The following is a 26,481-nucleotide window of genomic DNA, read 5'->3' as shown; positions in this document are numbered from 1 at the left end:
GCTCTAAACTTTAAAACAGCTCTTTGGCATAGATCTTTATATACTGAATAAAGTACATTTCTGAGTTTTATTAATATTGAACATAACTCCTCACAATATTTCAATGAAGATGTCATTTATAACTAAAATCATTAGCTTTATGTAGAAAATCAGACACTTGGCCTAAAATACTTAGTTGAGTTGATTTGCTTATTATTTATTGATTAATATCTTGCTTTGTTCCTACAGCATTACATATAGTATAACAGGAGCTGCTTAAAACTTAGGATATCCAGGACAGAGCAAAAATGGGCATAGAAAAGACAATATAAAACAAGAAGTCAAATTAACATATAAAATGCATTGTATAGTGTTTTCCTATTTGAAAAATAATTTACTAGCCCTGGCTGGCGTAGCTCAGTGGATTGAGCGCGGGCTGGGAACCAAAGTGTCCCAGGTTCGATTCCCAGCCAGAGTACATTCCTGGGTTGCAGGCCATAACCCCCAGCAACCGCACATTGATGTTTCTCTCTCTCTCTCTCTCTCTCTCTCTCTCTCTCTCTCCCCCTCCCTTCCCTCTCTAAAAATAAATAAATAAAATCTAAAAAAAAATGTAGTTTATAAAAAAAATAATAATTTACTCATATACTTGAGACATTTTATATAGGTTACATTGTTCATGATATATCGGTTTAATTTATTCTAAGAAAATCTCACTAGAGACATTTGTTGAATATATTATTTTCTTGGTGTAAATTTGGAAGCAGTCAAGTTTGGTAATAGTTTTAATAAATTGAGATGTTTAACTGGCATCTGTCAGTTGGCCTCTAAATCTGAATTATTTAGAATGATTCAGCATCTGAAAATTATATTGAACTCTAAAGTTTAACTTGCTCCCCACTTGATCACTTGATTCCCTAGATGAACATAAGAGTCTCCTAATGGTCCATAACCATGTGTCAGTTTTATATTGTGAAGCTAACATCTAGCCTCACTTAGTTATGGTATTTGGAGCTTGCTAACTCATAACATTAAAAATAATTTCAGAGAACTTAGCTGGACAAAAGAGGATGGTACCAAATAAAAATAAATCATGACTAGCTTGTTACCAGGAAATAAAAATAAAGGTGCAAAAAAAGCCTTAGCCCTTACTGGTGTAGCTCAATGGGACAGGCATCTTGCTGTAGACCAAAAGATCGCCAGTTTGATTCCCAGTCAAGGCACACGCCTAGACTGCGGGCCAGGTCCCTGATTGGGGGTGTGTGGAAGGCAACCAGTAAATGTTTTTCTCGCACATCGCTATTTCTCTACCCCGCTTTCTCTCTCCTTTCCCCTCTCTAAAAATAAATAAATAAATAAAAAGCTTTTTAAAAAAGCCTTAGACATATAAATCATAAACTGAAGTAAAATTATAATTAATACACCTTTTAAATCTCCTCTCTCTTTTTTTGAAGATTTTATTTCTTTATTTTTAGAGAGAGGGGAAGGAAGAGAGAAAGAGAGGGAAAGAAACATTGACAATGCAAGAGATACATTGATCAGTTGCCTCTCGCACACCCCAGCTGGGGACCTGGCCCACAACCCAGGCATGCGCCCTGACCGGGAAAATTGAAGTGGCAGCCTTTCAGTTTTCAGGCTGGCACTCAGTCCACTGAGCCACACCAGCCAGGGCTAATTAATATTTTATAGCAATCAATATATTATATAATATCTGTGTATATGGTAGCAGTGTGCTAATTAGCTTTTGGTCAATTTTTTGTTACTTGTTAGAATATTTTATACTTTTGTATTAGGAATGACTATTCAAGCTAGCAAACAGTTTTTTAAATACATTTTAATTTACTAAATTATAGTTGAATGATGGCCTGGCCCTCTAGTTTGAGTTCTGATTCTGGCTTTGTGATATTTTGTTGTGCAACTTAAAGAATGTCTCTAGTACTTTGTAGTTTGGTGATTCCCTGCCCCCTCCTTAAAATTATATCATATACAGTGTTTGATAACAAGCATGTTAATGGTTTAGCTTTATTTTCTTTAGCTATTTATAAACTGTCTTTTTGACTATATATATATAACTGAACTTTAGCTTTATAACCACTGAAATACCTTGATTTTTAAGTTTATAACTACTAGTATTAAAAAGTTTTTTATATTTCTTCATGGAAACCATACTCTTTATACTGTGTATCACTTCTGTGAAATCTTGAAAAAAAAATTATTTTGGATACCATTAAGCTTTGTCTATATCTTTTGGACCTTAAAAACAACTCTAATTTGCCTGCTAGCACAGTGCCTGATATTCAATAGGTGCGTTAGGCATTCACTAAATATTTAGTGAATTAGTAGTAGTTTATAAGATACAAGAAATATAGAAATTCCACCTTTACTCGTCTAAACTGAACACTTGAATAAAAGGATGTAATTCTGATCAAAATTGCTGCAATTTCTGATATTTTTTTTTCTTTAGTCTAGTGAAGGGGCAGCAGACAGCCTAGTCCAGTGTGACATATCAGAATCTTGGGTGGGGATGAAGAATTATATACTATACCTGTCAATCTACCTAGTTGAGAATTATGTTGTTAATAAGAGATGTTACTGATCAAAATAGTTTCATGGTAGCATGTAAGGTGTAGATGCTAAAAAAGGTTGAGACGCACTGCTATGGTGTTATGGAATTGGACCCCTTAACTGTTCTAATGTAAGATTCTCGTGCCCTTCAAAAAACAAAATGACTTTTTTTAATCCAACTTATTCACTTTCTTTGTTTTGGTGAGCCAAACATTATTTTAATAACAGCTTTTTGAGATATAACTTACATACTATAAAATTCACCCTCTTTTTAAAGTGTATAATCAGTGGTTTTAGTATTTACACACACACAAGTCTGTGTAATCATTATTAACCATTACCACTGTCTAATTCCAGAACATTTTATCACCCCAAAATGAAACCCTATGCCCATTATCAGTCACTCCCCATTCTTCCCTACCCCTAGACCCTGGCAACCACTAATCTACTCTGTCTCTATGGATTCGACACGTCATGTAAATGGAATCATACATATGTGACCCTTTGTGACTGGCTTCTTAGACTTTGCATAATGCTTTCAAGGTTCATCATGTTGTAATATGTTATCAGCACATCATTCCTTTTTGTTGCCAGATAATATTCTATCTGCTCATTTTTATAGGTTGTGCCAACCATTTTGGAAAAGTTCAAAGAGAAGAAGCCTCAAGTAGTGCAAGCCCTGCAGGAGGCAATCGATGCAATCTTCCTTACCGTAAGCTGACGACATGCGCTTGGGCTCTTGTCTGTGTGGTATTTTGTTAATGCGATATTTTGATTGTTCTCTATAGTTGAGAAAAGCTCACTGACCACATTTTCTTTCTACAGACCACTCTCCAGAACATCAGTGAGGATGTTTTAGCAGTAATGGATAATAAAAATCCAACCATCAAGCAGCAGACATCACTTTTTATTGCAAGAAGCTTCCGCCACTGCACTGCTGCTACCCTACCTAAAAGCTTGCTGAAGCCCTTTTGTGCAGCTCTGCTTAAGGTATAGGCTGTCTTTGAAATTGGGGGAATATTTTATATCTAGGAAAGAATTTTTTCCCTGCTAATTGTGTACAGTGACTATTTGACTTTCAGACTGTGTATTACAGTGTTTTGAGAAGCTTTGGAAACTGAATCCAAATTCTTGTATGGTTATGTTCCTCTCCTTGAAGCACAAGTTCCACTAATTGCTAAACATTTTCTTACTTGGCCCATTTACTGGCTTTCAGCTGGATCTAGCCAAGCACAGGCATACAGTTTGGAGTATTTGAAGATTATTTGAATGTGAGGCACTTTAGATGGAGGGTAGGAGGAAAAGGAAGCACTTACACGCTGAATAGATATCAGAGGTTCCCTTAAGCCAAACAGAATTTGTGACAGAATAACTGAAAACTGACAAAAGGAAAGCCTTACTTAGCTTCAATGAATCATAAAAGACAAACTTGTTATCTAACAACCATTAGTGTGACTTAAAATCAGTAATGCCTAGAGTACCTTGTATTGAGATAATTTTGTTTATTTCCGGACTATATAGCACATCAGCGATTCTGCTTCTGAAGTCAGAGATGCTGCATTTGAAGCATTGGGTACAGCTTTGAAGGTGGTTGGTGAAAAAGCAGTAAACCCATTCTTAGTTGATGTGGACAAACTTAAGCTTGATAAGGTGAGTTAGTAACAGACTATAATGAAATTGGACAACAGTGCATTACGGCTTTATTTTCAATTTTGTCTGTTCTGTTTTATTAAGACAGAAATGCTGATACCAATGTGTGAAATTTATTTCATTGCCACTGGTGATTCAGACCTAGAGTTTGAAAGCACAGTTTTTGAAGATTTAAATTTCATTCCAAGCTGCAGTTATCATATTAGTAGAAATACCTTTCAAATTATAACAGACAAAATAAAGCTTAGTGACCATAACCTGTAAAGGTGAAAACAGTGTTTTAAGATAAATTTTTTCTAATATCTGAAAAATTACCTTTCTAAATATGAATGTCTTCTCTCAAATTGTGGTTATTGCAATTTCAATTTGTATGGAAATAAAAAGGTAAAGTCTGGGTAATTTATCTTTGTGGAAAAGGAAACTTTTCTCTCTGAATTCTCATGTAGTTGTGGTTTAAATGATCTATTACATAGTAAAGTAGTGATTGTGTTTCAAAGTTGGGCTTGATGATGTTCATCTCAATTTTATTCTCCAGATCAAAGAATGTTCAGAAAAGGTAGAGCTGGCGCATGGTAAGAAAGCTGGACTGGCAGCTGAAAAGAAGGAACTCAAGCCTGTTCCTGGAAGGACTGCTTCTTCAGGGGCCGCAGGAGATAAGGACATGAAAGACGTTTCAGTACCCAAACCAGGACCCTTAAAAAAGGCCCCAGCTACTAAGGTTAATAGATGACTTGGAAAAATATGGTTTAAAAATTAGAATTTATTTAAGGTAGGGTCTGAATCTCAGGTCAATGGTTGTCCTTCCAGTATGATTTCATTTGAGAAATGAATTCATTACCACATTCAAAATACAGCAGAACATCTGTTCATAAAGGCAGAGTATTCCAACAATACATTTGGTTATTTGAGACTTTAATAGAGATAAAAATGGTAATGGAAGTACATGAGTGCATTTTAAGGGATCAGAAAGTATCATTAAATAATGAAATAAAATGTGGCAAGGCACTTAACATAAATAATATCACCTTCGTCATTTTGCTAATCGTGCTGCTGAGTTGCATCACTGAGCCTCCCACCAGTCCAGGTCTCCTTACCTTTGTACAGCGTAGAAGAGGCGGAAATGCCTGGGACAAATGTGGCGCTCCTTTAAGTGAACATTTGTCTTGGGGCTCTTCTATGTTCTTAAGATGGGGCCTACAGTTTCTCGCAGGAATGGTCTTCAGAAGGTCTGCCTGCCTTTGACACGGCTAAATTCTGTGGGCACTAAAAATATGCCTGTTGTTGTTGTTGGTTGGGTTATCCCTCATTTTTTTTTTTTAAAGATTTTATTTATTTATTTTTAGAGAGGGAAGGGAGGGAGACAGAGAGAGAGAGAGAGAGAGAGAGAGAGAGAGAGAGAGAGAAACATCAATGTGCGGTTGCTAGGGGTTATGGCCTGCAACCCAGGCATGTACCCTGGCTGGGAATCGAACCTGGGACACTTTGGTTCCCAGCCCGCACTCAATCCACTGAGCTACGCCAGCCAGGGGGTTATCCCTCATTTTTAAAAAAAGTTTTGATTGAGACATGGTTCACGTACAACATTGTATTAGTTTTTGTGTAACACAGTGACTTGATAGTTGTGTGTGTTGCAAAATGAGCACCATAATAAGCCATCATACACAGTTACAGTGATCCCTCATTTCAGAAAAATTTCTAAGAAGTCTCTGACCCACAAAAGTTTAAGAAACGACCTTCTGAATCCTTGAGTGGTGTGGTTGTTGTTTCAATTGCTCGTAGGCTGGCGGACCACCTAAGAAGGGGAAACCAAGTGCACCGGGAGGTGCAGGGAGCGCTGGAACCAAGAACAAGAAGGGATTGGAGATCAAAGAAATAGTGGAGCCCGAGCTCTCGGTCAGTATTACACAACGTGTCTCAGACTCATAAAGCCGTAGAAAGTCAGTATCTGTGAGAAGACTTAAGTTCTTCCTTTCCTGCATTCTACAGCATACAGTTATTTCATACTTTGTAGCTTCTTGAAACTGCCTTAGACAAACTTCCCCTTTATGGTGCAAAAATCGAAACCTCGGATACTGTAGCATGCCTGTAGGATGTTCTTGTATTTTTACATTCTTGCTATTTGTTTCCTTAAGCAGTTTTTAACTTTAATGTGTTTGTGTCTTTCAGATTGAAGTATGTGAAGAAAAAGCTTCCGCCGTCCTTCCTGCTACGTGTATACAACTTCTAGACAGCAGTAACTGGAAGGAAAGACTGGCCTGTATGGAAGAGTTCCAAAAGGTGGGCGCAGAAGGATGAGTGAGAGTGAAAGAAAATTACATTTTATAGAAGTGATGAAATTGAAAATGGAAAACCTGTCCTATTGCTGTGTTTTATAAGTGAACGTGTTTTGGGGTGTTACCTAAAACTGAGGTGGAGTTATTTTGTTTGTTTCTTAGTTGTGTAGTGTTTATCTCTCAACATCTGCTTCCTATGGTTTCTGTAATTTCATAACTTAGTACTTACCCAAGAAAATTAGGTTTATTCTGAATTATAAGGTTTAGATGAACTTTCATATTATGGTACAGTATTTGTTTTTTAATACTAGCAGGCAAACAGATCTCTCCACTTACACCACCCCCTCATCCATTTCTGTTTCCCTCTTTGTCGTCATGATTCTTGGAGAACAGATATTATCACGTGGTGCGAGAAGCTCCTCTCAAAGATGTGTGTCGGGAAGGAGCGTGGTAGTTCACCCTGTTGCACTGTCCGTGACTCTGATGAGGAGGGCGCGGAGAAACTGAGAGAGCGCTGGGGCTGAAGCAGGAAACCTGGCTGCCAGTCCAGCATCTGCCACATGTTGCGTTTACACCTGAATTTGTGCATCTTTGAAACTTAATAGTTAACCACTTCTAACCTACCTTGCTTTTCTGTGTTTTTAAGAAAATCAAATAAGTCAAAATATTAAGCAGTTTCTGCCACACACTAAGCAAATGAAAACTATGTTACCAATCTTGGCTGAACATTGTAATCCCCAGGGAGCCATAAAAACAATATAGATGTCTGAGTCCCACCCGCAAATGAAAGGAAAAAACAAACAAAAAACTATGTTACCATTACTTTCCTTCGAGCAAATTATAAATTCCTAAAATGTGAAGAAAAAAGTTTCAGTGGTTTTACCATAACAAACATATACTAAATATCCAACTTAAGAAACAAAGCATTATAATAGAAACTATTTAAGGTCCCTCTTCATTTCCATTCCCATTTCGTTATATACTGTTCCTTGGAACTACTCATTACCCCTTAACTCTTATTCTCTGGTTTTACTTCAAGGCTGTTGAACTAATGGACCGAACTGAAATGCCATGCCAGGCATTAGTGAGGATGCTGGCCAAGAAACCTGGATGGAAAGAAACTAATTTTCAGGTATTTTTTAACTGGAGATTTAATGTTTTGTATTAAAGTAATTTCCGTTACATCTTTGTATGGAGCAATAGAGAGGTATAGTTTTGGTAATGATTTTTAGCTTGTTATTTTTTAATGACTCAGAAATGTCAGCTAATTTTAAGTGGATAAATGTGTATTGTTTGTCTATGTATATGCATTTCCTCATTATTTAGGCCTAGAAGTCCTCTAATCTTTACATATTCAAAGGAGGGATAAACGGTGAGATAGCTTTCTTATTTGTTTGGATAAAAAATAAATGCAGTCTTTAAATTGTCAGTGAAAAATTACCACAGTCTGTTTAATTAACTGGTAACAGAGATGAAATTCAGCAATGCTGTTATTTAGTCTAAAAAGTAGGTGTCAGGGAAGTGATACAGGAAGGAAAACAGGAGAAGAGTTTCCTTCTCCCAGATATACATAGACTTCATGTAAAACAATTTTTTTAAATGTTTCAAGTCTGTACTTGGCATCCTGCTAGTCTCTCTTTTGCTTCTCTTCTGCCACCTCTTGCTCTCTCCGTGGGATCCTCAGCTCTCTCTCACTGTGTCCCCTTAGCACTGCTCCGCAGTGCCCGTCCACTCCACGGGCTCCAGGAAATCTCTCCACGCCGAAGGCTCTCGGGCTGCCCTCTTCCCTCACACCACGTTTAACGCCCCTCTCTGTGCAGCTGCTCACGTAGGCGAAGGAAGCACACCTGGTTTCAGCTGATACCCTCCTGTGTGTTAGATCTGTAACGTGGGGTAATTTTATATACTTTCTCCTTTATAACAGCTTTATTGAGAGCATAAAACTCACCATTTTAAAGTATACAATGCAGCGCTTTTTAGTATATTCACATAGTGCTGCAACTCCTACCACTATATAATTTTAGGATATTTTCATCACCCCAGAAAGAAACCCCGTACCCATGAGTAGTCACCTCTGTTCCTTCCCAAATCCCCAACCCCCGCCAGTCCCTGGCAGCTATTATCTACTTTCCGTCTCTGTGGAATACTTCTCCTGGACATTTCCTGTAAGTGAAATGATACAAAATGTGGCCTTTTTTGTGTCTACTTTTTACTTTGTGTGATATTTTTACTGTCTGTATTGTAGCATCTATCAACTCTACATTCTATTTTATTGCTAAATAATATTCCATTGTATGGATATACAACACTTTGTTTACCCATTTACCAGTCGAGGTGCATTTTCATTGTTTCCACTTTTTGGCTGTTGTGAATAATGCTGCCATGAGCATTAGTGCACGTCTCTATGTGAATACGTTTGAAATTCTCTTGGATATGTACCTAAACGTTGAATTGCTGGGTTGTATGGTAACTCCATGTTTAACTTTTTTGAGGAATTGCCACACTGTTTTCAAAGTCGTTGCACCATATTATATTCACACCAGCAATGCAAAGAGAACTCCAGTTTCTCTACGTCCTTGCCAACATTTATTAATTAAATATTCAAACAGAACAAGGGGAAATATTTATGGGCAAGAGGGTCTCAGAATGACATCTGCTGTCAATTACATCAGTATCTTTACATTGTTTTCTAAGCTTCTTTCTTTCTTCCTCTTAAAAATCTACAAGTTGTGTAAATCTCTCAGATTCTGTTGTGAGCGTGCGCAGGAGGGTCTCAGTCTTTTGTGAGCAGCTCTGTGAGGAAGTCTTGAGTCCTGCAGTTAGTGTAGTCATTCATTGGAAGATGTGCATTCAATACTGGGTGAAAGTCATTATATAAAGAGAATATAAAAATTAAATTTTTCAATTCATGAAATTCCCATGTGGTACCACTGCTAATATTTTAAAGCATTGTGTGATTTGGTTTCTTCTCTTACTTGTTACTTAGCTACTTTAATTGATAACAATTAAAGGATAAAAATTACTTTGCTTCTTTATTTAAAATTCTGATTTTAGTTTGGTCATGTTCTCAGCTGTCCTTGACTGTATTACATCTTCAGGCTGCTATGAAAAATAAGTACAGCCTTGATTGGTATGGCTCAAGTGGGTCAGGGGTTGTCCCACAAACCGAGAGGTCACAGGTTCAATTTCAGACAGGCACATGTCTGGTTTTCAGGCTAGGTCCCCTATTTGGGACGTTATAGAGGTACTCTCCCACATGATGTTTCTCTCCTGCTCTCTCTCCCTCCCTTCCCCTCTCTAAAAATAAAATATTTAAAAAATAAGTACATAAATAATTATCTTTGACTTATTTATAATTTTATCCTTGTTCAGGTGATGCAGATGAAGCTTCATATAGTTGCTTTAATTGCCCAGAAGGGAAATTTTTCCAAAACTTCAGCTCAGATTGTCTTGGATGGCCTTGTAGACAAGATTGGAGATGTGAAGTGTGGGAACAATGCAAAAGAAGCTATGACAGCGATAGCTGAGGCTTGTATGTTGCCATGGACAGCTGAACAGGTTGGTGACACAGCTCTCTTTCCCCAAGTTTTCCTAGTTTTTTTGTTTTTGTTTTTGTTTTTGTTTTCAAATTTTAATTTAAAGTTACTAATTAAGCTTGGTTCTTCTCAAGTAAAGCTGTTGTTGATACTGTGTTTTTATTTTACCATTAATAATACATTATTGCATGATAATTAAACTTTATCTTAGTCAAATATATATTAAACTTTATCTTAGTCAATCCCTGGCTGGTGTGGCTCAGTGGATTGAGTACCAGCCTACAAACCAAAGAGTCACTGGTTCTATTTCCGGTCAGGGCACATGCCTGAGTTTACAGTCCAGGTCCCTGGTGGGGGGTGTGCAAGAGGCAACCACACGTTGATGTTTTTCTTCCTCTTTCCCCCTCCCTTCCCCTCTGTCTAAAAATAAATAAATAAATAATTTTTTTAAAGAATATTCTAAAGATGCTGCTATATTATTAAAGGTGGGAGTAATTTTTTCTTAAGATACAATCCAGAGTGATCACTAATGAAAAGTTATAAACAAAATACTTTAATACTACTATCACATCATTTTCTTAATATAGGTTAAGCATTTTATTCCTAGTCATTCTTGCAGTTGCTTTAGCATCCGAAAAATCATGTTTCATCCACTTCTGCCTTAATGTCAGCCGTATTTCTATGAGAAATATGAGAGAAAACATAGATCTATGGTTTTGTTTTTTTTTCCTTCTGCTGTAGGTTATGTCAATGGCTTTCTCCCAGAAGAATCCCAAGAATCAATCAGAAACTCTGAATTGGCTATCAAATGCAATAAAAGAATTTGGTTTTTCTGGGTAAGTCAGAAAAAATCCAATACAAAATAATTGTTTTGCCAGTCTCTAACTGGTGATTATATTTGTTTTAGCTATCTCTGCTTAATTCTGAGAAGCCAGAGCTTGTATAAAACAAAACTACACTTGTTCCTCAGATGTCTATACAGATGCTCGTTGACTTATGATGGGGTTACATTCCAGTAAATCCATTGTAAGTTGAAAATATCCTAAGTTGAAATGCATTTAATACACCCAGCCCACTGAACATCATAGCTTAGCATATACTGCCTTACACATGCTCAGAGTGCTTACATTAGCCTACGGTGGGGCAAAGTCATCCCAAGTGTTGACTGTCTCATGGAATATAATACGTGTATCTCCACACCATTGTAAAGTCAAAAAATCCTAAGTTGAACCATCATAAGTTGGGGACTGCCTATATTGGCTTGTGCACCTGCATTTTGATCTTCACTAACATTCTCTAAGTTATATTTCCTTGAGTGTTAATAACTGTCCCACAGAAAAGCCACTTCCTAGGACTGCTAATCAAATACATTTGCAAGTCAGTACATATAATCATTTGTGTTTAGAGACCTCTAGTGCTTAGAGACCTCTAGTGCACACTGGTGAAATAAAAACTCTCAGAAGTCATTCAATAGAGAAGTTTGTTTAACTTGATGTTTTCCCAAGTTTATTTGCATATTGAACACATTGATTTCATTTAACAAAAATTTTATAGAGCTTACTTTACATTGGGCATTTTCTAAATAATTTATTTGATTCAATCATCATAGAAGCCATGTGAGGTTATCTCTTTTATACACACACACACACACACACACACACACACACACAAATATATATATTTTGTTGTTGTTATCTCTCTTATAAATAAAAAAAACTAAGGCACAGAAAGCTTAAGTAATCTGTCTAAGTCACAGCTAGGAAATGACAAAACCAAGATTTAAACATAGGCAGTCTAGTTCCAAGAAAGAATATTGTAATTGCTGTATTATGTTGCCTTTTTCTGTGTCATGTTGCTTTTTACAGCATGCCTCTTAATACATTGCAAAACAGTTCTGAATTCTACCAAGCAAAGAAATACTGCTTTAGAAATTCTCATTCAAGTGTCATTCAAGCAAAGAAACATCATGTCAGTATCTGTGGTGCCCTCGCATAGTTGAGGGTATTGTTATAACTTCTTAACTGTATACAGTTATAGGCTTTGGTGTAAAACTAATCTCTTGGCATGACATAAAAGTTAGGTGAATATTTTTCTCTTTTTATTCTGTCATCCATGATTTTTTATTTATTCACTTATTCATTGACTATAGATATTTACCTATGATATTCCAGTCATTTGTTCTAGGCCCTAAAAATACATCACAGACAAGTTAAAATTCCTGTTTTCATAGCACTTATATTTGAGTAAGGGGAGATGACAATAAACAGTAAAAAAAACATTTGAGGAGGTCTAAGAACAACAGAACTTTAAAAAGCAGGTTAAGGGGTTAAGTGATATCACCTTAGTGTCATTGGGATGAGGTTCTTTTCTATAAGGTAGATCAAGAGTCCTTCCTGAAACACTGACATCTGAGCAGAGACCTTCAGGATGTGAGAGAGTTAGCTGAGACAACCTGGGAGAAGAACGTTCTGTAGACCAAGGAACAGCAAGTGCAGGAGCCCGGTGGTAGGAGCACATGTGACACATTTCAAAACAGGAAGGAGTAACTGTTCTTCAGCTTATAGCTGGAGTGGAATAAGTGAGCTGGTGGAGAGCGGTAGGAGGTAAAATTGGAGAAAAACGAGAAAGCCAGGTAATACAGCACCTCTAAGTTGTTTTGTTTTTATTTTTGTTTTTTATGCAGCAGAAATCTGGTTGGAAACCCCTGTTTAGAGCAAGAGCGACACTGGGCTGCAAAAGAGCTATGAACTAAAATTTCAGATAGGAGAGCAGTGGTTCAGAAGGCAGTCTATGAAGCCAGCCCACATGGGGTCATATCTCTAACCTGCCGCTTTCCAACTGTATAGCCTTGGGCAAGGGACTGCGCCTCTTTTGACCTAATTTGCCTTTCTGTAAAATGCCAGAACGGCACCTCATAGAACTGTTGTGAAAAATAGATAAAATTCTGAGAACTAGACCTGGCATGATATGGACACAAGAATGTTGGTCTCTTTGAAAGTGGAGGTGGAGGGAAGGAACAGAAACTGATACTGGAGGAGAGGGTCAAAGTTTTGGCAGAAGAGTAACAGGATTATTCTGACTATAGTTGGAACACACAGTGAGGATCAAGGGCAGAAGCAAGGAGGCTACTTAGCAAGCTGTTGGAGTAATCCTGTCAAGAAATTCCACTGGCTTGGACGTTCTTTGTGGAGGTGGAAGTGTTTAAAAGTAGAACTGAACGAGGACAGTGGGCATAAGAGAGAGGAGTCAGGATGACTCTGGAGCTGAGCGTGGCCTGAGCGACGGGAAGAACGATGTGGCTCTTCACGGGGATAGGGAAGGTTGTGGAAAGAACAGGTTTTGGGGTTGGGGCATGGACAATCAGGACTTTGATGACAGATGTAGGGTGACATCTGGACATACAAATGGAAATGTCACAAAGGCAGTTGCCTATCAGAATCTGGAGTTCATAGGAGAGAAGTTAACCTTGGATTTTGGAGTGATTAGCATATGAGTAATATTTTAAGCTCACTTCAAATGAGTGTAGAAATTAAACAGGTGAGAGAGATTCTGGGACACATACAAAGGAAGCCACTTCTAGAGTCTGACTTTATAAAGCTCTGTTGAAAATGTCTGACTTTATAAAACTTTTGTTTGTTTTTAACTCTAAATGTTATTTCTTCTAGATTGAATGTGAAAGCTTTCATTAGCAATGTGAAGACAGCTCTTGCTGCAACAAACCCAGTGAGTACATACCAGCTGTATAGGGACAATACAGCCATCTTTGTGGTTCTGCTCTGACTTGGAAAATTCCCTTTGTTCTGCCAGGCTGTGAGGACTTCTGCTATCACCCTGCTTGGTGTAATGTATCTGTATGTTGGTCCCTCTTTGCGAATGTTCTTTGAAGATGAAAAGCCTGCCCTCCTGTCCCAGATAGATGCAGAATTTGAGAAGGTAAAGATTTCACAAATGATACAATCTATTGGTAGACTTGAGAAAGCTCATATTAGTTAAGTTTAAACTTTTAACCCTTTGGAATGAACAATATGTATTTGCTTTTATATATATAAAGTATTCCTGGGAAGAGTTCCTAACAAATTGATGACTTTTTTTTTAAGATTTTATTTATTTATTTCTAGAAAGAGGGGAAAGAAGGGAGAAAGAGAGAGAGAGTAACATCAATTTGTGGTTGCCTCTCACATGCTCTCTACTGGGGACCTGGCCCACAACCCAGGCATCTGCCCTGACTGGGAATCAAACCAGAGACCCTTTGGTTCACAGGCCAGTGTTCAATCCACTGAGCCACAGCAGCCAGGGCAGAAGTTGATGACTTTGACTGAGAGGAAGAGAACAGTGTAGCTATGGTATAGGATGGGAGACTTTCCCCTTTATATCCTGTGTGCCTTTGGAATTTCAAATATTGGGTTGGCCAAAAAGTCTGTTAACGTTTCTTCTGTATGATGGCTCTAGGAGGATTTAGCTGTCTTTAGGTTCATTCGAAACAATTTTATTAAATTGTATTGTGACAGCTGTCATATCACTGTGCATTTTTTAAAAACTTACAAAATTGGTGAATTTTTGTGCAGTCCTTTTAAAATGGAAGTTAGAAGAAAATGCAATATTTTTGGTATATTATGCTTTATTATTTCGAGAAAGGTAAAAATGCAGGTAAAACTCAAAGAAAAGATTTTTTCAGTGCATGGGGAAAGTGCTGTGACTGATCCAACATGTCCAAAGTGGTTTGTGAAGTTTCTTGGTGCTATTGACATTTTGGCCAAATAATTCCTTGCTGTGGGGCTGTTTTATGCACTGGAAGATGGTTAGCAGCACCCCTGGCCTCTACTCACTAGAAGCCAATAGTGAGAAAGCCAGCATACTCAAAATATCCAAATCAATCAAGTTATTGATAAAAATGAAAAAGGTATCTTTTGTTTTACTGAAAAAACTAACAGACTTTTTGGTCAACCCAGTATTTTGAATGTATGACCTATTCAAAAAGTACATTAAATATAACATTAAAAAATTTTTAAGTGGAAAAATATTGTTCCTCCTTGAATAAGCTTTCCAGTGGAAATTGCTATGGTTTGACAGACTTGCTCTATATTGTCTTGGGCATACATGTCAAAGGACAGTTTCATGATTGAGAAGGCAGACTTTAATAGGTTTTATAAAAATATCCTTTGCCATGTAGTCTCAAAATTGGAACCTAAATAGGAATTAAGACATGTGCTGTGTAAATATTAAGTATGAAGGATTATGAAATTTTGATCTAGGCACCATTCTCTAGCTTGTTTGTTCTTGCATCCTTCATCAAGTTCATTAGCCTCACCGATTTGCTTGTTTCCTGTAGATGCAAGGACAGAGCCCACCTGCTCCAACCAGAGGGATTTCCAAACACAGCACAAGCGGTACAGAGGAAGGAGAAGATGGAGACGAACCAGACGATGGGGGCAATGATGTTGTGGATCTTTTGCCAAGGACAGAAATAAGGTAGGTTTGTTGGAAATGGTTTATTTGATTAATTATACTGAATTTTTAATCTGGTGCCTTCTCTTTCTCAGTAGGAGTACTTTGATATCATTAATTTTTAGGAGTCTGAAATAAGGTGTCTTCCATTTTTTCAGTGACAAAATCACCTCAGAGTTGATATCTAAAATTGGTGACAAAAATTGGAAGATCAGGAAAGAAGGCCTAGATGAAGTGGCAGGTATTATCAATGAAGCAAAATTTATCCAACCAAACATAGGTGAACTTCCAACTGCCTTAAAGGGTCGACTCAATGATTCAAATAAAATCTTGGTACGTAGAGTTCATGCCCATCATTTTTCCTCCCCCTTCCACTTTTAGGAAGTTCCTTTTTTTTTTAAAAGATTTTCTTTCTTTATTTATTTTTAGAGAGTGGGGAAGAGAGGGAGGAAGAGGGAGAGAAGCATCGATACTTGAGAGAAACAAAACTCAGTTGCTTCTTGCATGCCCCCAACCAGGGATCTGGCCTGCAACCCCGGCCTGTACCCTGACTAGGATTTGAACTGGGGACCCTTCAGTTCTCGGGACAATGCCAACCTACTGAGCCACACCAGTCAGGGCCAGGAGGTTCCCTTTCAATGAAACTGTTGCCAGCAGAAAAATGAGTGGTCATTTTATTTGTTTTGAACTAGAAATCACTTTCTTTAATTTCTTAGGTGTGCCATAAGATACGCTGGTAGATGGCAAGTTTATTAGTCAAATTTTTATGCAGCTCAGATTTGATTTTTATAGGACCCTAATGTTTAATATCTTTATATAAAACTGCTTATAATATACCCAAACATGCTTAATTTCTAATTTTTAAATTTGGATTTTTATGTCAGGATTTTCTTAAACTATGCTTTACCTTTCTTTAAACTTATAAAGCAGTATAACCTGCAGTCTAAAATTCTAATACTCTGATATTATGAACTAATGATAAAAGCAGAGGCCACTGCCTAAAAATTACTCACAAGCTAATTAGAGGAGCATCATAAAAAGTTGATTTTCCTTGTCTCTTAAGTACGCCAGACTTCCTGCTGCAATGACTATGTAGAGCAGACTCGCAAAACTTGGTGCACAGCTTGTTCGTGATTTGAACATGAAGTGCTGGCTCTCTCCCCTCAGGTGCAGCAGACACTGACTATCCTCCAGCAGCTGGCAGTAGCCATGGGCCCAAACATCAAGCAGCAGGTGAAGAACTTAGGCATCCCTGTCATCACAGTCCTCGGAGACAGCAAGGTAACCCGCCTCTCCCCTACCCTCCAGTTTGGAATAAGCCAGCCACACTCTGGAGCTAAGAATAATTCTCTTTTCTTACATGTGGGGAAACATGTAAACAGTTTGTAAACTTTGAAGAGAATATTAGGAAGAAAATAGTAAACACTTCTACTTCCTAGTCAGTATTAACATGACCAGCTACATCACTTACCAGCTTATGACCCTTAATAAGTTATTTATCTTTTGATGTTCATTATCTTTGTAATTTTATCATTAAAGAATTAAATGAGTCTCTGCATAAGGTACCTGTACCTGTTTTATATAGTATGCACTCAAAAAACGGTTCCTATTATGATTACGACATCATTGTTAGAAGTGTTGCTGTAAAGAGTGAATAAAAATATGAATTTTTGCATCGTGTACTTTCATCCCTGAACTACTAGAGGAGGATCCTCTAATACTTGAGTAAGGTAACTAGTCTCATTCAGTGTTGTAAGCCTCTTAGGTTTAGCCCTAGATTGAGTATTTGAGTGACTATTTTTGTGTGATACATTTAATGTAAGGAATTGGGCTATTTTAATGTTTTTCATGTCAGTAAGTCCCCATTCTATGAATACAAGTTAATATAAAAACATAAATGTTGCAGTTGTTAGTAATTCCAGTATAACCATTATGCGTTCTCTAATGTGTAGAATTACTGCACGGACATGAGAGCCCCCAAAGGTTCAGGAAACAAACCCTGAGAGTTTATTCCCCTTACATATTTTATGCCCCTTACATATTTTAGGTCACTGTTTTACCTAATTAACTGACTACTGACAATTTAGAGTTTTATGTTTCTACTGTAATTTAGAGGGGGTGTTTTTTTTATCCTCACTCGAGGATATGTTTATTGACGAGAGGGAGAGGGAGAGGGAGAGAGGGAGAGAAACATCAACAATGAGAAACTTCCATTAGCTGCCCCTCATATGCGCCCTGACTGGCGATCAGACCGAGCCTGCAACCCTTCTGGTGTATGGGACAGCTCTCCAAGCAGCCGAGCCACCCGGCCAGGGCTAATTTGGAGCTTTAGTACAACCATAGAACTAGATTATGTTTCAAAGAAGATGGTTCCAAGTATATTCGTGTGGACCTTAGAGAAAGCTCCATGTTCATTCCCTACCTACAGACCACGGTTAATGTTATCTTGTTCTCTCCTCCATTCAGAACAATGTTCGGGCTGCTGCCCTAGCGACTGTGAACGCTTGGGCCGAACAGACTGGCATGAAGGAGTGGCTGGAGGGAGAAGATCTTTCTGAAGAGCTCAAAAAGGAAAACCCTTTCCTGCGGCAAGAGGTTAGTATTACAAAGATCATGTGCCTTACTCATGTCTTTTACCTTCTTAGAGGCCTGGACCTACCTAATAAATTTATATATATATGGACAGAATGTGTTTCATCATAAAACAGTTAATAAAATGAAAACAGATTTCTGGAGCTTTTGTATTCTTGTGCTTTTCTTTTTTTTTAACAATAAAATTTTTTCAAGGACTAGCCTTTTTGTGAAATTTTCTCTTTTCTGGAACTCTTAAATAGTAAAATAAGAGGTTTTAATCAGAATACAAAAAGAGAGTTAACATTCAAAAATTCATAATGTAATCCGTCATACCAACAGGCTAAATGCTAAGAAAAATCATAAAATCATATCAGTTGACACAGAAAAGGAATTTAAGAAAATCCAACACCTGTTCATGATTAAAAAACAACAACAACCCTCATCGAGTTAGTAATAGAAGAGGAGAATCCCCTCAACTTGATAGAGAGCGTTTACACAAACCTCCCTGTACGATGCCGTACTTTCTGCTAAGAGCCTGGGCACTCTCCCCGTCAGCCAGGAACAAGGCGAGAATGTCCACTCTCACCACTGCTGTTCATTTAGCCTACTACTGGAAGGTCAAGTCACCACAGCAAAGCAAGAAAAACAAATGAAAATCATACAGATTGGATAAAGAATAAATAAAAGTATCTATAACTGCAGATGACAGCTGTCTACTTAGAAAGTCCAAAGGAATCTACACACAAACTCCTAGAAACTAACAGTTACATTCAATAAGATTGCAGGGTACAAAATCAACACACAAAAATCAGTCACACTTCTTTACAATACAATGAGCATGTGGAGACTGAAATTAAAAAGACAATAATGACATTTACAATCCCTCCAAAGAAAATGAAATCTTTTAATAAATACAGAGCATGTGTACTGAACATTATAGATTGCTGACGAAAGAATTCAAGGATAGCCTTTCTACAGTTGATTGTGGAGCAATTGGCATTCATAGACCAAACAGTAAACCTCAACCTAAACCTCATATCTTACACAAAAATTAACTCAAAATGGATCATGAACTTAAATGTTGAACTTAAAACTATAAAACTTTTAAAGATAATATAGGAGAAAACTTTCAGGATATAGAAATTCTTAAGAATTGATACCAAAACCACAATCCATCAGAGAAAAATTGGTTAATTGGACCTCATCAAAATTAAGAACTTTTCCTATAAAAGTCTATGTGAAGAAGATGAACAGTCAAGGCTACAGAGTGAGAGAAAATATTTGCAAACTATATCTGATGAAGAACTATAGTCTGAATGTGTAAAGAACTCCAAAAACTCAACAGTAGAAAAAACTCTAATTAGAAAATAGGCCAAAGACCTGAACAGACATTTCACTGAGGAGGGTGTGGATGGCAAATAAGCCATGAATGACATTCAGCACTGTTAACTATCAGGGAAATACAAATTAAAACTGCAGTAGGATATCACTACTCACCTCTTAAAATTACTAAAATAAAAAGTAAAGTCCACACCAAATGCTGGCACGAATGTAGAGAAACGTGAACACTGCTGGTGGAAATGTAAAAGGGTACCACCACTCTGGAAAACAGTTGGGCAGTTTCTCAAACAACTAACATGTAGTTAGTCTATGACCCAATAACTGTGATCTCGTTATCTTGGTCATTGATTCCAGGAAAACTAAAGTTTATACTTACACAAAAACTTACACACAAGTGTTTATAGAGCTTTGTTCATGATAGCCAAAAAGCTCGTAACATGCCCTGATTGGTGTGGCTCAGTGGACTGAGCACGGGCCTGTGGGCCGAAAGGTCACCCATTCCTCCCCCAGGCAGAGCACATGCCTGGGTTGCCGGCCAGGTCCCCATTGGGGGCGTGCGAGAGGCCAATCAATGTCTCTCTCATATACTGATGTTTCTCTCCCTCTATTTCTCCCTCCCTTCTCCTCTAAAAGTAAATAGATAAAATCTTTAAAAGAAAAAAAAAAGCTTATAATAGCCAGATATCCTTCAACAGTGAATGATTAAACTGTTCTACATTGGTAAATGTAATACTATTTAGCAATGAAAGGAACAAATTATTGATACAACAATTTAAATAAATCCTCCAAGGAATTATATTGAATAGTAAAAAGCAGCCCCAAGCAGTTATATAATGTGTGATCCCATTTACATAAAACATTTGAAATGACAAAATTAAGGGTTACCCCAGACTGGGGATGCAGGGGGAGGGAGGAAAAGGGTGTGGTTGTAAAAGAGGCAACACGAGGGATGCTTTCCATGGAGCTGTTCAACCTGTTGACCATGATGGCAGGTGGACTAACATACATGTGGTGAAACTAGATAGACCAGGGGTGTCATCAGCCTCGCGGCTGCCTTCAAAGGGCTGAGTAGTTTTAGGACCGTGTAAATGTAACTACTCCTTAACAGTTAAGCCAGAGCTCGGCACTGCTGCCGGGTAGAAACAAGGTGCCGGGCCTGGATAAAACGAGGAGGGCCGGATTCGCCCGGGGGCCCTGTGTTTGCCACCTGTGGTATAGACCAGACACACATACACAGATGGGAGCAACTAAAACTGGGGCAATCTGAATAAGATCAGTGGCTTCTGTCACTGTCGAGATCTGGTTGTGATACTCGACTATGATTTTGCAAAGGGCTACCTAACAGGAACTGAGTGTAGGGCGCAAGGGATCTCTCTGTGTTACTACTTATAATTGTATGTGAATCTGTAATCGTCTCTATAAAACTTTGAATTAAAAATAAGTATAGATAAGAATTATTTTAGAGGTAGAGAGAAAAATTTGATGTAGGGATAAAACCAGAAACCCTGGTAGAACTTGTCATCTTATGATCAAATAAATGTTCTGTGTCTTCTTTAGCTGAGTAGTTCTTAGAATTAAAAAAAAAGATAAGTGTAAGTTTTCCATCTTTAAAATGTATTAAGAACTATAAAAGCTTTACAATTTAATGCCCAAGTATGGTCCAAAGAATTGTGTCCTTGTCTTAAAGATTGCCATCCTTGCGTATATTATTTAAATATAGCACAGTTCTTATTGAAAATTACTGATTTTATACAGGAAAATTGTGGTGTGAGAACTAGGTCTGTCTTTGGTACTGATGGAATCCTTAAGCCTGAGGTCATAAAAACAGTTTTCCACTGAAAGTATAACCCAGTGTTTATTTCTTTTGGCAGCTTCTGGGCTGGCTGGCTGAGAAACTACCGACTCTTCGTTCCACCCCCACAGACCTTATCCTGTGTGTTCCTCATCTCTACTCCTGCCTGGAGGATCGCAATGGAGATGTGCGAAAGAAGGCCCAGGATGCCTTGCCATTCTTCATGATGCATTTAGGATATGAGAAAATGGCCAAGGCTACAGGGAAACTAAAGGTACTACTTCTTGTTGTTGCTGCTGCTGCTGCTGCTGCTATTGTTAAAAACCATCAGAAAAATATTGAACATAAATTTATATAGGCAGAAGTTCACATTACCTGCTAGGAGTTTCAATTTGAAATCCCAGTGAGAGCAAAAATAAACTGTTTTAACAGTGTAGAACTAGAACCCGCTGACCCTGCGGGAGGGAAACTGTGGCCTTCCAGAATGGTAGCTAATTCAGTGTGACTTCATAATGTGTGGTACTTCTCTTGTCCCTTGTGCTTGCTTCGTTGGTATTTCAAAACTAGGAGTTCAAAGATTTGTTTGACGACAGATCTGTTAGTAAGAATAATATGAGTGTATCATTTACGTGGCCTCTCACTTCTGTTACATTGTCTCCCTAGCCAACTTCTAAAGACCAGGTATTGGCCATGCTAGAGAAAGCCAAAGCTAACATGCCTGCCAAGCCCGCTGCACCTGCTAAAGCAACCTCCAAACCCATGGGAGGGTCAGCTCCAGCCAAATTTCAGCCTGCCTCAGGTAACACTTTTGAGAGGGTTAAAGGGGAAGGAGCTAGCCCAAAGGAACTCTCATAAAAGAAATCCAGCCTTCATTTTTTTTTTTATCATACTTCCTCATGGCTTAGATCGCAAGCCCTGTCTCTATCTCTCCTTACCCTTTGTTCACAAACATTTGTCAAGTACCTATTTCATACCAGGAACTATGCTGAGGGTACAAAGATGATTAATTTGATTTCTAAGTCTAAAAAGGAGTTTTGGAGTAGCTCATTGAAATACTCCAGAAAGCAAGTGTTCCATCCTATCTTTAAGGTTCCCACAGCTGTTTTCTACTGTTCAATATAATTAGAGGGAGAATTGGGGCCATCTAGCTCAGTCCCCTGTATTAACTGCTGAGGAACCCAAAAGTTTAAGTGATTTGCACAAAGCCAGACAGCCAGCCAGTCCTGAGCCAGCACAGAACTCCATTTACTCATTCCCACATGAGTTCTCCTTCCTCTGCACTTGACCATTCACTGATCCATTCTAACATTTACTAATCATCTTTAAGGGAAAATTCTTGCTTTCTTCATCCTGATGTTAAAAATCCATCATGTAAAATAAAACTCTAAACTGTAACCACTTTTCTAGACTTATTGCTTAAATAAAATAATGTTCTGTTTAGTGGGATAGAAATTGTTGATGCCCCAAAGTTAGAAATTTTACATGTGTAAAACTGTTGATATCAAAGTGTGTGTGTGTGTGTGTGTGTGTGTGTATTCAATTATAACATTTATTGGAATCTTGCTATGTAGAAAATAGTATCAAAGATAACAGGCCCTAAGGGAAGTAGCAAACTAGCAAAAAGGTTTTCTTTAACTGCTATTTAGAAAATAGTTTTTAAAAAATTGCAGTTTAATGTTGGCAAAGCAGATGTAAATTTATTGAATTAATTTCATAAAGTTATGCTTAAAGAGGAAGTCAGGGAGAAAAAAGATTGGAGAAAAATGTAACCAAAAGCACTTTATATTGATACATTTAAAATTGCAGGCTTTCTCATTATTATATATTTAACCTGACCAGAATAAAGTGATATTAGAGTTTAAATTTATGGTACATCTTTTTTCCTCAAAGCACCTGTTGAAGATTCTGTCTCCAGCACTGTAGAACCCAAGCCTGATCCGAAAAAGGCCAAAGCTCTAGGAGTTTCCTCTAAAGCAAAGGTATGCTCACTCTGCACACTTGGATATAGAATTACATCTCTGTGTTTTATACAGTCATTCCTCTAGGAAAGAGCATATTATATATAAAAGAACATTACTACTCTTGATATTATCAAATTATAAAGTACTTATCTATATAAATTTCTGTGGCTCGTTTTTTGATAAGGCTCCAAGACAGAGACACCCACCTCTCCGGAGGTGCTGCCATGGTCTCTGCCATGCAGGTCTTTGGGGAAGATTCGCAGTAGTGAAGAGAGAAAAATCCTGTGTAGTTCAGGCAGAAGAATCACTTAGGCCAACTTTGATTTGCAAAATGTAAGGTAATTAACTTCTTTCAAATTTGGCATAGTAGGTCATTAGAAGGTGCTCTGATTAGTCTATAAGGAATACTTTCTGTCCCCGCACCAGTGGGACTTAATTTGATGCATCAGCTATTTGTTTAGTATCTATGCAGAGTTGAACAATGTAAAGAAATGTGTCCAAATGCTCAACTTCAAATATCCCTTGGGTATCTTTTAATGTAAGTTTTTGAATCATGGCAAATTGTCATCAGTTTCTGTATCAAGATTCAGAGCTTATCACTGTATTCAGAGTATCATTTAATACTTTCAAAAGGAAAATTGCATAACTAGGCAATAAGTAGTAAATTAATAATCAATATAAATAGAGAAAACTATTTCATTAACTGCATGTAACTGATGAAAAAATATTAGACTAGGAACAGTTTCATTATCCAGTATATTTATTATTATATGCTCATTATAGAATGGATGCCCTGTGTCCATTGGTCTAAATATTATAATTATTTTCTTTCCCTACACATGGGTCCTTAATTTAGTGAGTTAATTTAAGTGGATAATTCTCTTCTACACTATCCAGTGAAGCTGCTCTTTTCTTGTCCTCCTCCCTGTCCTCACCCCAGATTTAACAAGTGCTTATTTTAGTATTTTGATCACAAGATCTTTGAAGTATGTTTGACTCAGTTCTCAATGTCATACTTTTTATTCCAGCCTTTTGCAGTTATAAAGCAATTTCACATAAATATTCTCATCTTTGTTTTGATTGAATGGTTTTAGTGTTAGAAGTAGAAAAAAAAAATGGCCTACTGGAAATAGTTGACTAGTAATGTAGTCAACTATTAATGTAATAGAAATGTAATAGATGACTCTTGCTACATTTATAATAATGGTTCCAGTAGTGAAATTTAAATATTATCTTAACTATATATACTAAGCATTCATTTCTTTCAATCTGATACAAAGATTTTACAGCTTGGATTATTGTTTAAAACAACTGTAGTAACTTAAGTATTTAAAATGTTTCTAGCAGCTTTCTCTAGAAACAGGTTTAAAGGGTCTCCAGTTATAGTCCTATGATAGAGGTGTATTGTATATGGAGAGAAACAGCAAAGCTTTTTCAAATAAGTGAGGTGAAATGTGTGGTTGCCATCCAAAACGTCATTAATGAGGTTTCGAGAAAGACCTGAACTGTGTGATAAACAAAAATATTCTGCGACCCAGACCAATGATCGATAACAGAGCTTTTCTAACTGTGTTTATTATGTATTTACATGCCAGTCCAAGGACTAACCAACAGTTCTGTAAGAATGTTATTAGAAACATTTCTAGGAAACCTGTACAGAAACATGATATGTGTAAGATTCTGTGGTCCATCCATTTCTCTCACGTGGAATATAATAAGGAGAGGTGTCTCTGGTTTGGGTAGTGCCCTTTTCCTGGGCAGCAACATTGTATTCCAAGGAGCAGTAGCCTGTCTAACCAGTGTTCCCTGAACCGCGGCTGTAGAGTGCACAAGGGAAGAAAGTGCCCAGCAAGACCAGCTTAAAGGAGGATGAAGACAAATCCGGTCCTATTTTCATTGTTGTTCCAAATGGAAAGGAGCAAAGAATGAAAGATGAAAAGGGATTAAAGGTAAGGAAGGAATAAGGCTCCTCAGGAGTTTTTTGCTTGTTTCTATTTTGTTCAAGAATAATTCTACTATCTGAAATTTGTATCTAATAAACTAAACCTTTTGTTTATAAATCATATCTTATTTCTATAAGACTACTTTATAGGAGCATTAATTCCTACAAAAGAAACTAGAATGCAGCTGTTGCCTATTGTTCCTCCAAACAGAAAGACATAGAAGTTGTTTTAGCTTTTAGAATCAAAGAATGGAAAGTATTCATTGATGTTTATCAATTCTACTTATGTAGTAGACATTAATCTTCTTGCACCTACTAGCTTATAATACAGACTGGTCACTATATATGGCTAGTTTGGTCATTCCTCTTTTGATGTTCTAGTTTTATTAAATAGTTAAAAAAATGATTTCTAACATATATATATATTTTAATTCAAACAGTACAAAAAGTTCAGAGTGTGGTATGAAAAGCATGTTTCCCTTTCCAGTCACCCTCCACAGAGAGGGTATTATTACCAGCTTTTTGTATATTACTCCAGAAATATTAATATTCCATACCTATATAATTGTGTTTAAATATACAGCCCTCCTTTTGCACAAATGGCAACATACCATACTCTTTGCTCTACATCTTTTTTTCTTTTAATAATATTTGAAATATCTTAAAGATCATATCTGCATGCATATATGCATTCGTTCTTTTTATCGGTACGGCATACGTATATGTACCTTCCTTTACTCCCAGCTCACGACATTGAATAGTCTAGTCTTTCATTATTGTAAACTATATTGCCGTAAGCATTTCTGAAGGTGGTGTTTATGTACACGTGTGAGTATATATTAATATTAAATTCTTAGAAAGATATCTACATTTTAAATTTTGATATTTCCATTTTTCCCATTTTTAAAGTTGTACCAACAGGGTCCACCATGTTATATAATAAAAGAACATGACTTTTCTAGAAAATAAGAATTATCAAAAATTCTATTCCTAGATGAGTTTCAGAGTTAAGCTTCCAGAAGAGATATGACAGCTTGAGAATACATTTTCATTCATATTTAATTACAAATTAACCTTGTTAAATTTTAAAATATTCTATTAAATTGATTCCTACAGCTGCTTTAAATAGAGTTCTGTACCTCATTTCAGTTGAACACCTTCCGGCCCCTTTCCACTGGTGTTTTTCAGGTGCTGAAGTGGAATTTTACTACTCCAAGGGATGAGTACATTGAGCAACTGAAGACTCAAATGTCTAGCTGTGTGGCTAAGTGGTTACAAGATGAGATGTTTCACTCAGACTTTCAGCATCATAACAAAGCCCTTGCTGTTATGGTTGATGTAAGTTTGCAGTAGATAAATACGCACATGCCTCTGACATGTGGAAACACTGAGCCCTATGAAGTAATCGGAAGTTTGCATGACT

At 37.2% G+C, this 26,481-nt stretch overlaps 1 protein-coding gene across 4 annotated transcripts in view; it reads left to right on the top strand.

Moving 5' to 3' along the window:
* CKAP5 (cytoskeleton associated protein 5) overlaps positions 1-26,481 on the top strand; it is an 88,541-nt gene that overhangs the window by 44,002 nt on the left and 18,058 nt on the right. For all 4 annotated transcript variants that reach the window (XM_045825175.1, XM_045825172.1, XM_045825173.1 and 1 more), the window contains exons 10-29: positions 3,167-3,256; positions 3,370-3,534; positions 4,066-4,194; positions 4,730-4,912; positions 5,974-6,087; positions 6,361-6,471; positions 7,507-7,599; positions 9,840-10,025; positions 10,745-10,839; positions 13,669-13,726; positions 13,811-13,936; positions 15,333-15,472; positions 15,607-15,781; positions 16,616-16,729; positions 17,915-18,043; positions 21,235-21,429; positions 21,819-21,954; positions 23,046-23,134; positions 24,940-25,065; positions 26,247-26,396. In XM_045825175.1, the coding sequence (XP_045681131.1) occupies positions 3,167-3,256; positions 3,370-3,534; positions 4,066-4,194; positions 4,730-4,912; positions 5,974-6,087; positions 6,361-6,471; positions 7,507-7,599; positions 9,840-10,025; positions 10,745-10,839; positions 13,669-13,726; positions 13,811-13,936; positions 15,333-15,472; positions 15,607-15,781; positions 16,616-16,729; positions 17,915-18,043; positions 21,235-21,429; positions 21,819-21,954; positions 23,046-23,134; positions 24,940-25,065; positions 26,247-26,396 (2,604 nt within the window). The remainder of the gene's footprint in view (positions 1-3,166; positions 3,257-3,369; positions 3,535-4,065; positions 4,195-4,729; positions 4,913-5,973; positions 6,088-6,360; positions 6,472-7,506; positions 7,600-9,839; positions 10,026-10,744; positions 10,840-13,668; positions 13,727-13,810; positions 13,937-15,332; positions 15,473-15,606; positions 15,782-16,615; positions 16,730-17,914; positions 18,044-21,234; positions 21,430-21,818; positions 21,955-23,045; positions 23,135-24,939; positions 25,066-26,246; positions 26,397-26,481) is intronic.

This window comes from Phyllostomus hastatus, unplaced genomic scaffold, assembly GCF_019186645.2.
Source record: "Phyllostomus hastatus isolate PE091 unplaced genomic scaffold, TTU_PhHast_1.1 phas_scaffold_585, whole genome shotgun sequence".
In the NCBI taxonomy this organism is placed as follows: domain Eukaryota; kingdom Metazoa; phylum Chordata; class Mammalia; order Chiroptera; family Phyllostomidae; genus Phyllostomus; species Phyllostomus hastatus.
Note: the sequence above shows the minus strand (reverse complement) of the source record. Positions and strands in the feature narration are given on the sequence as shown.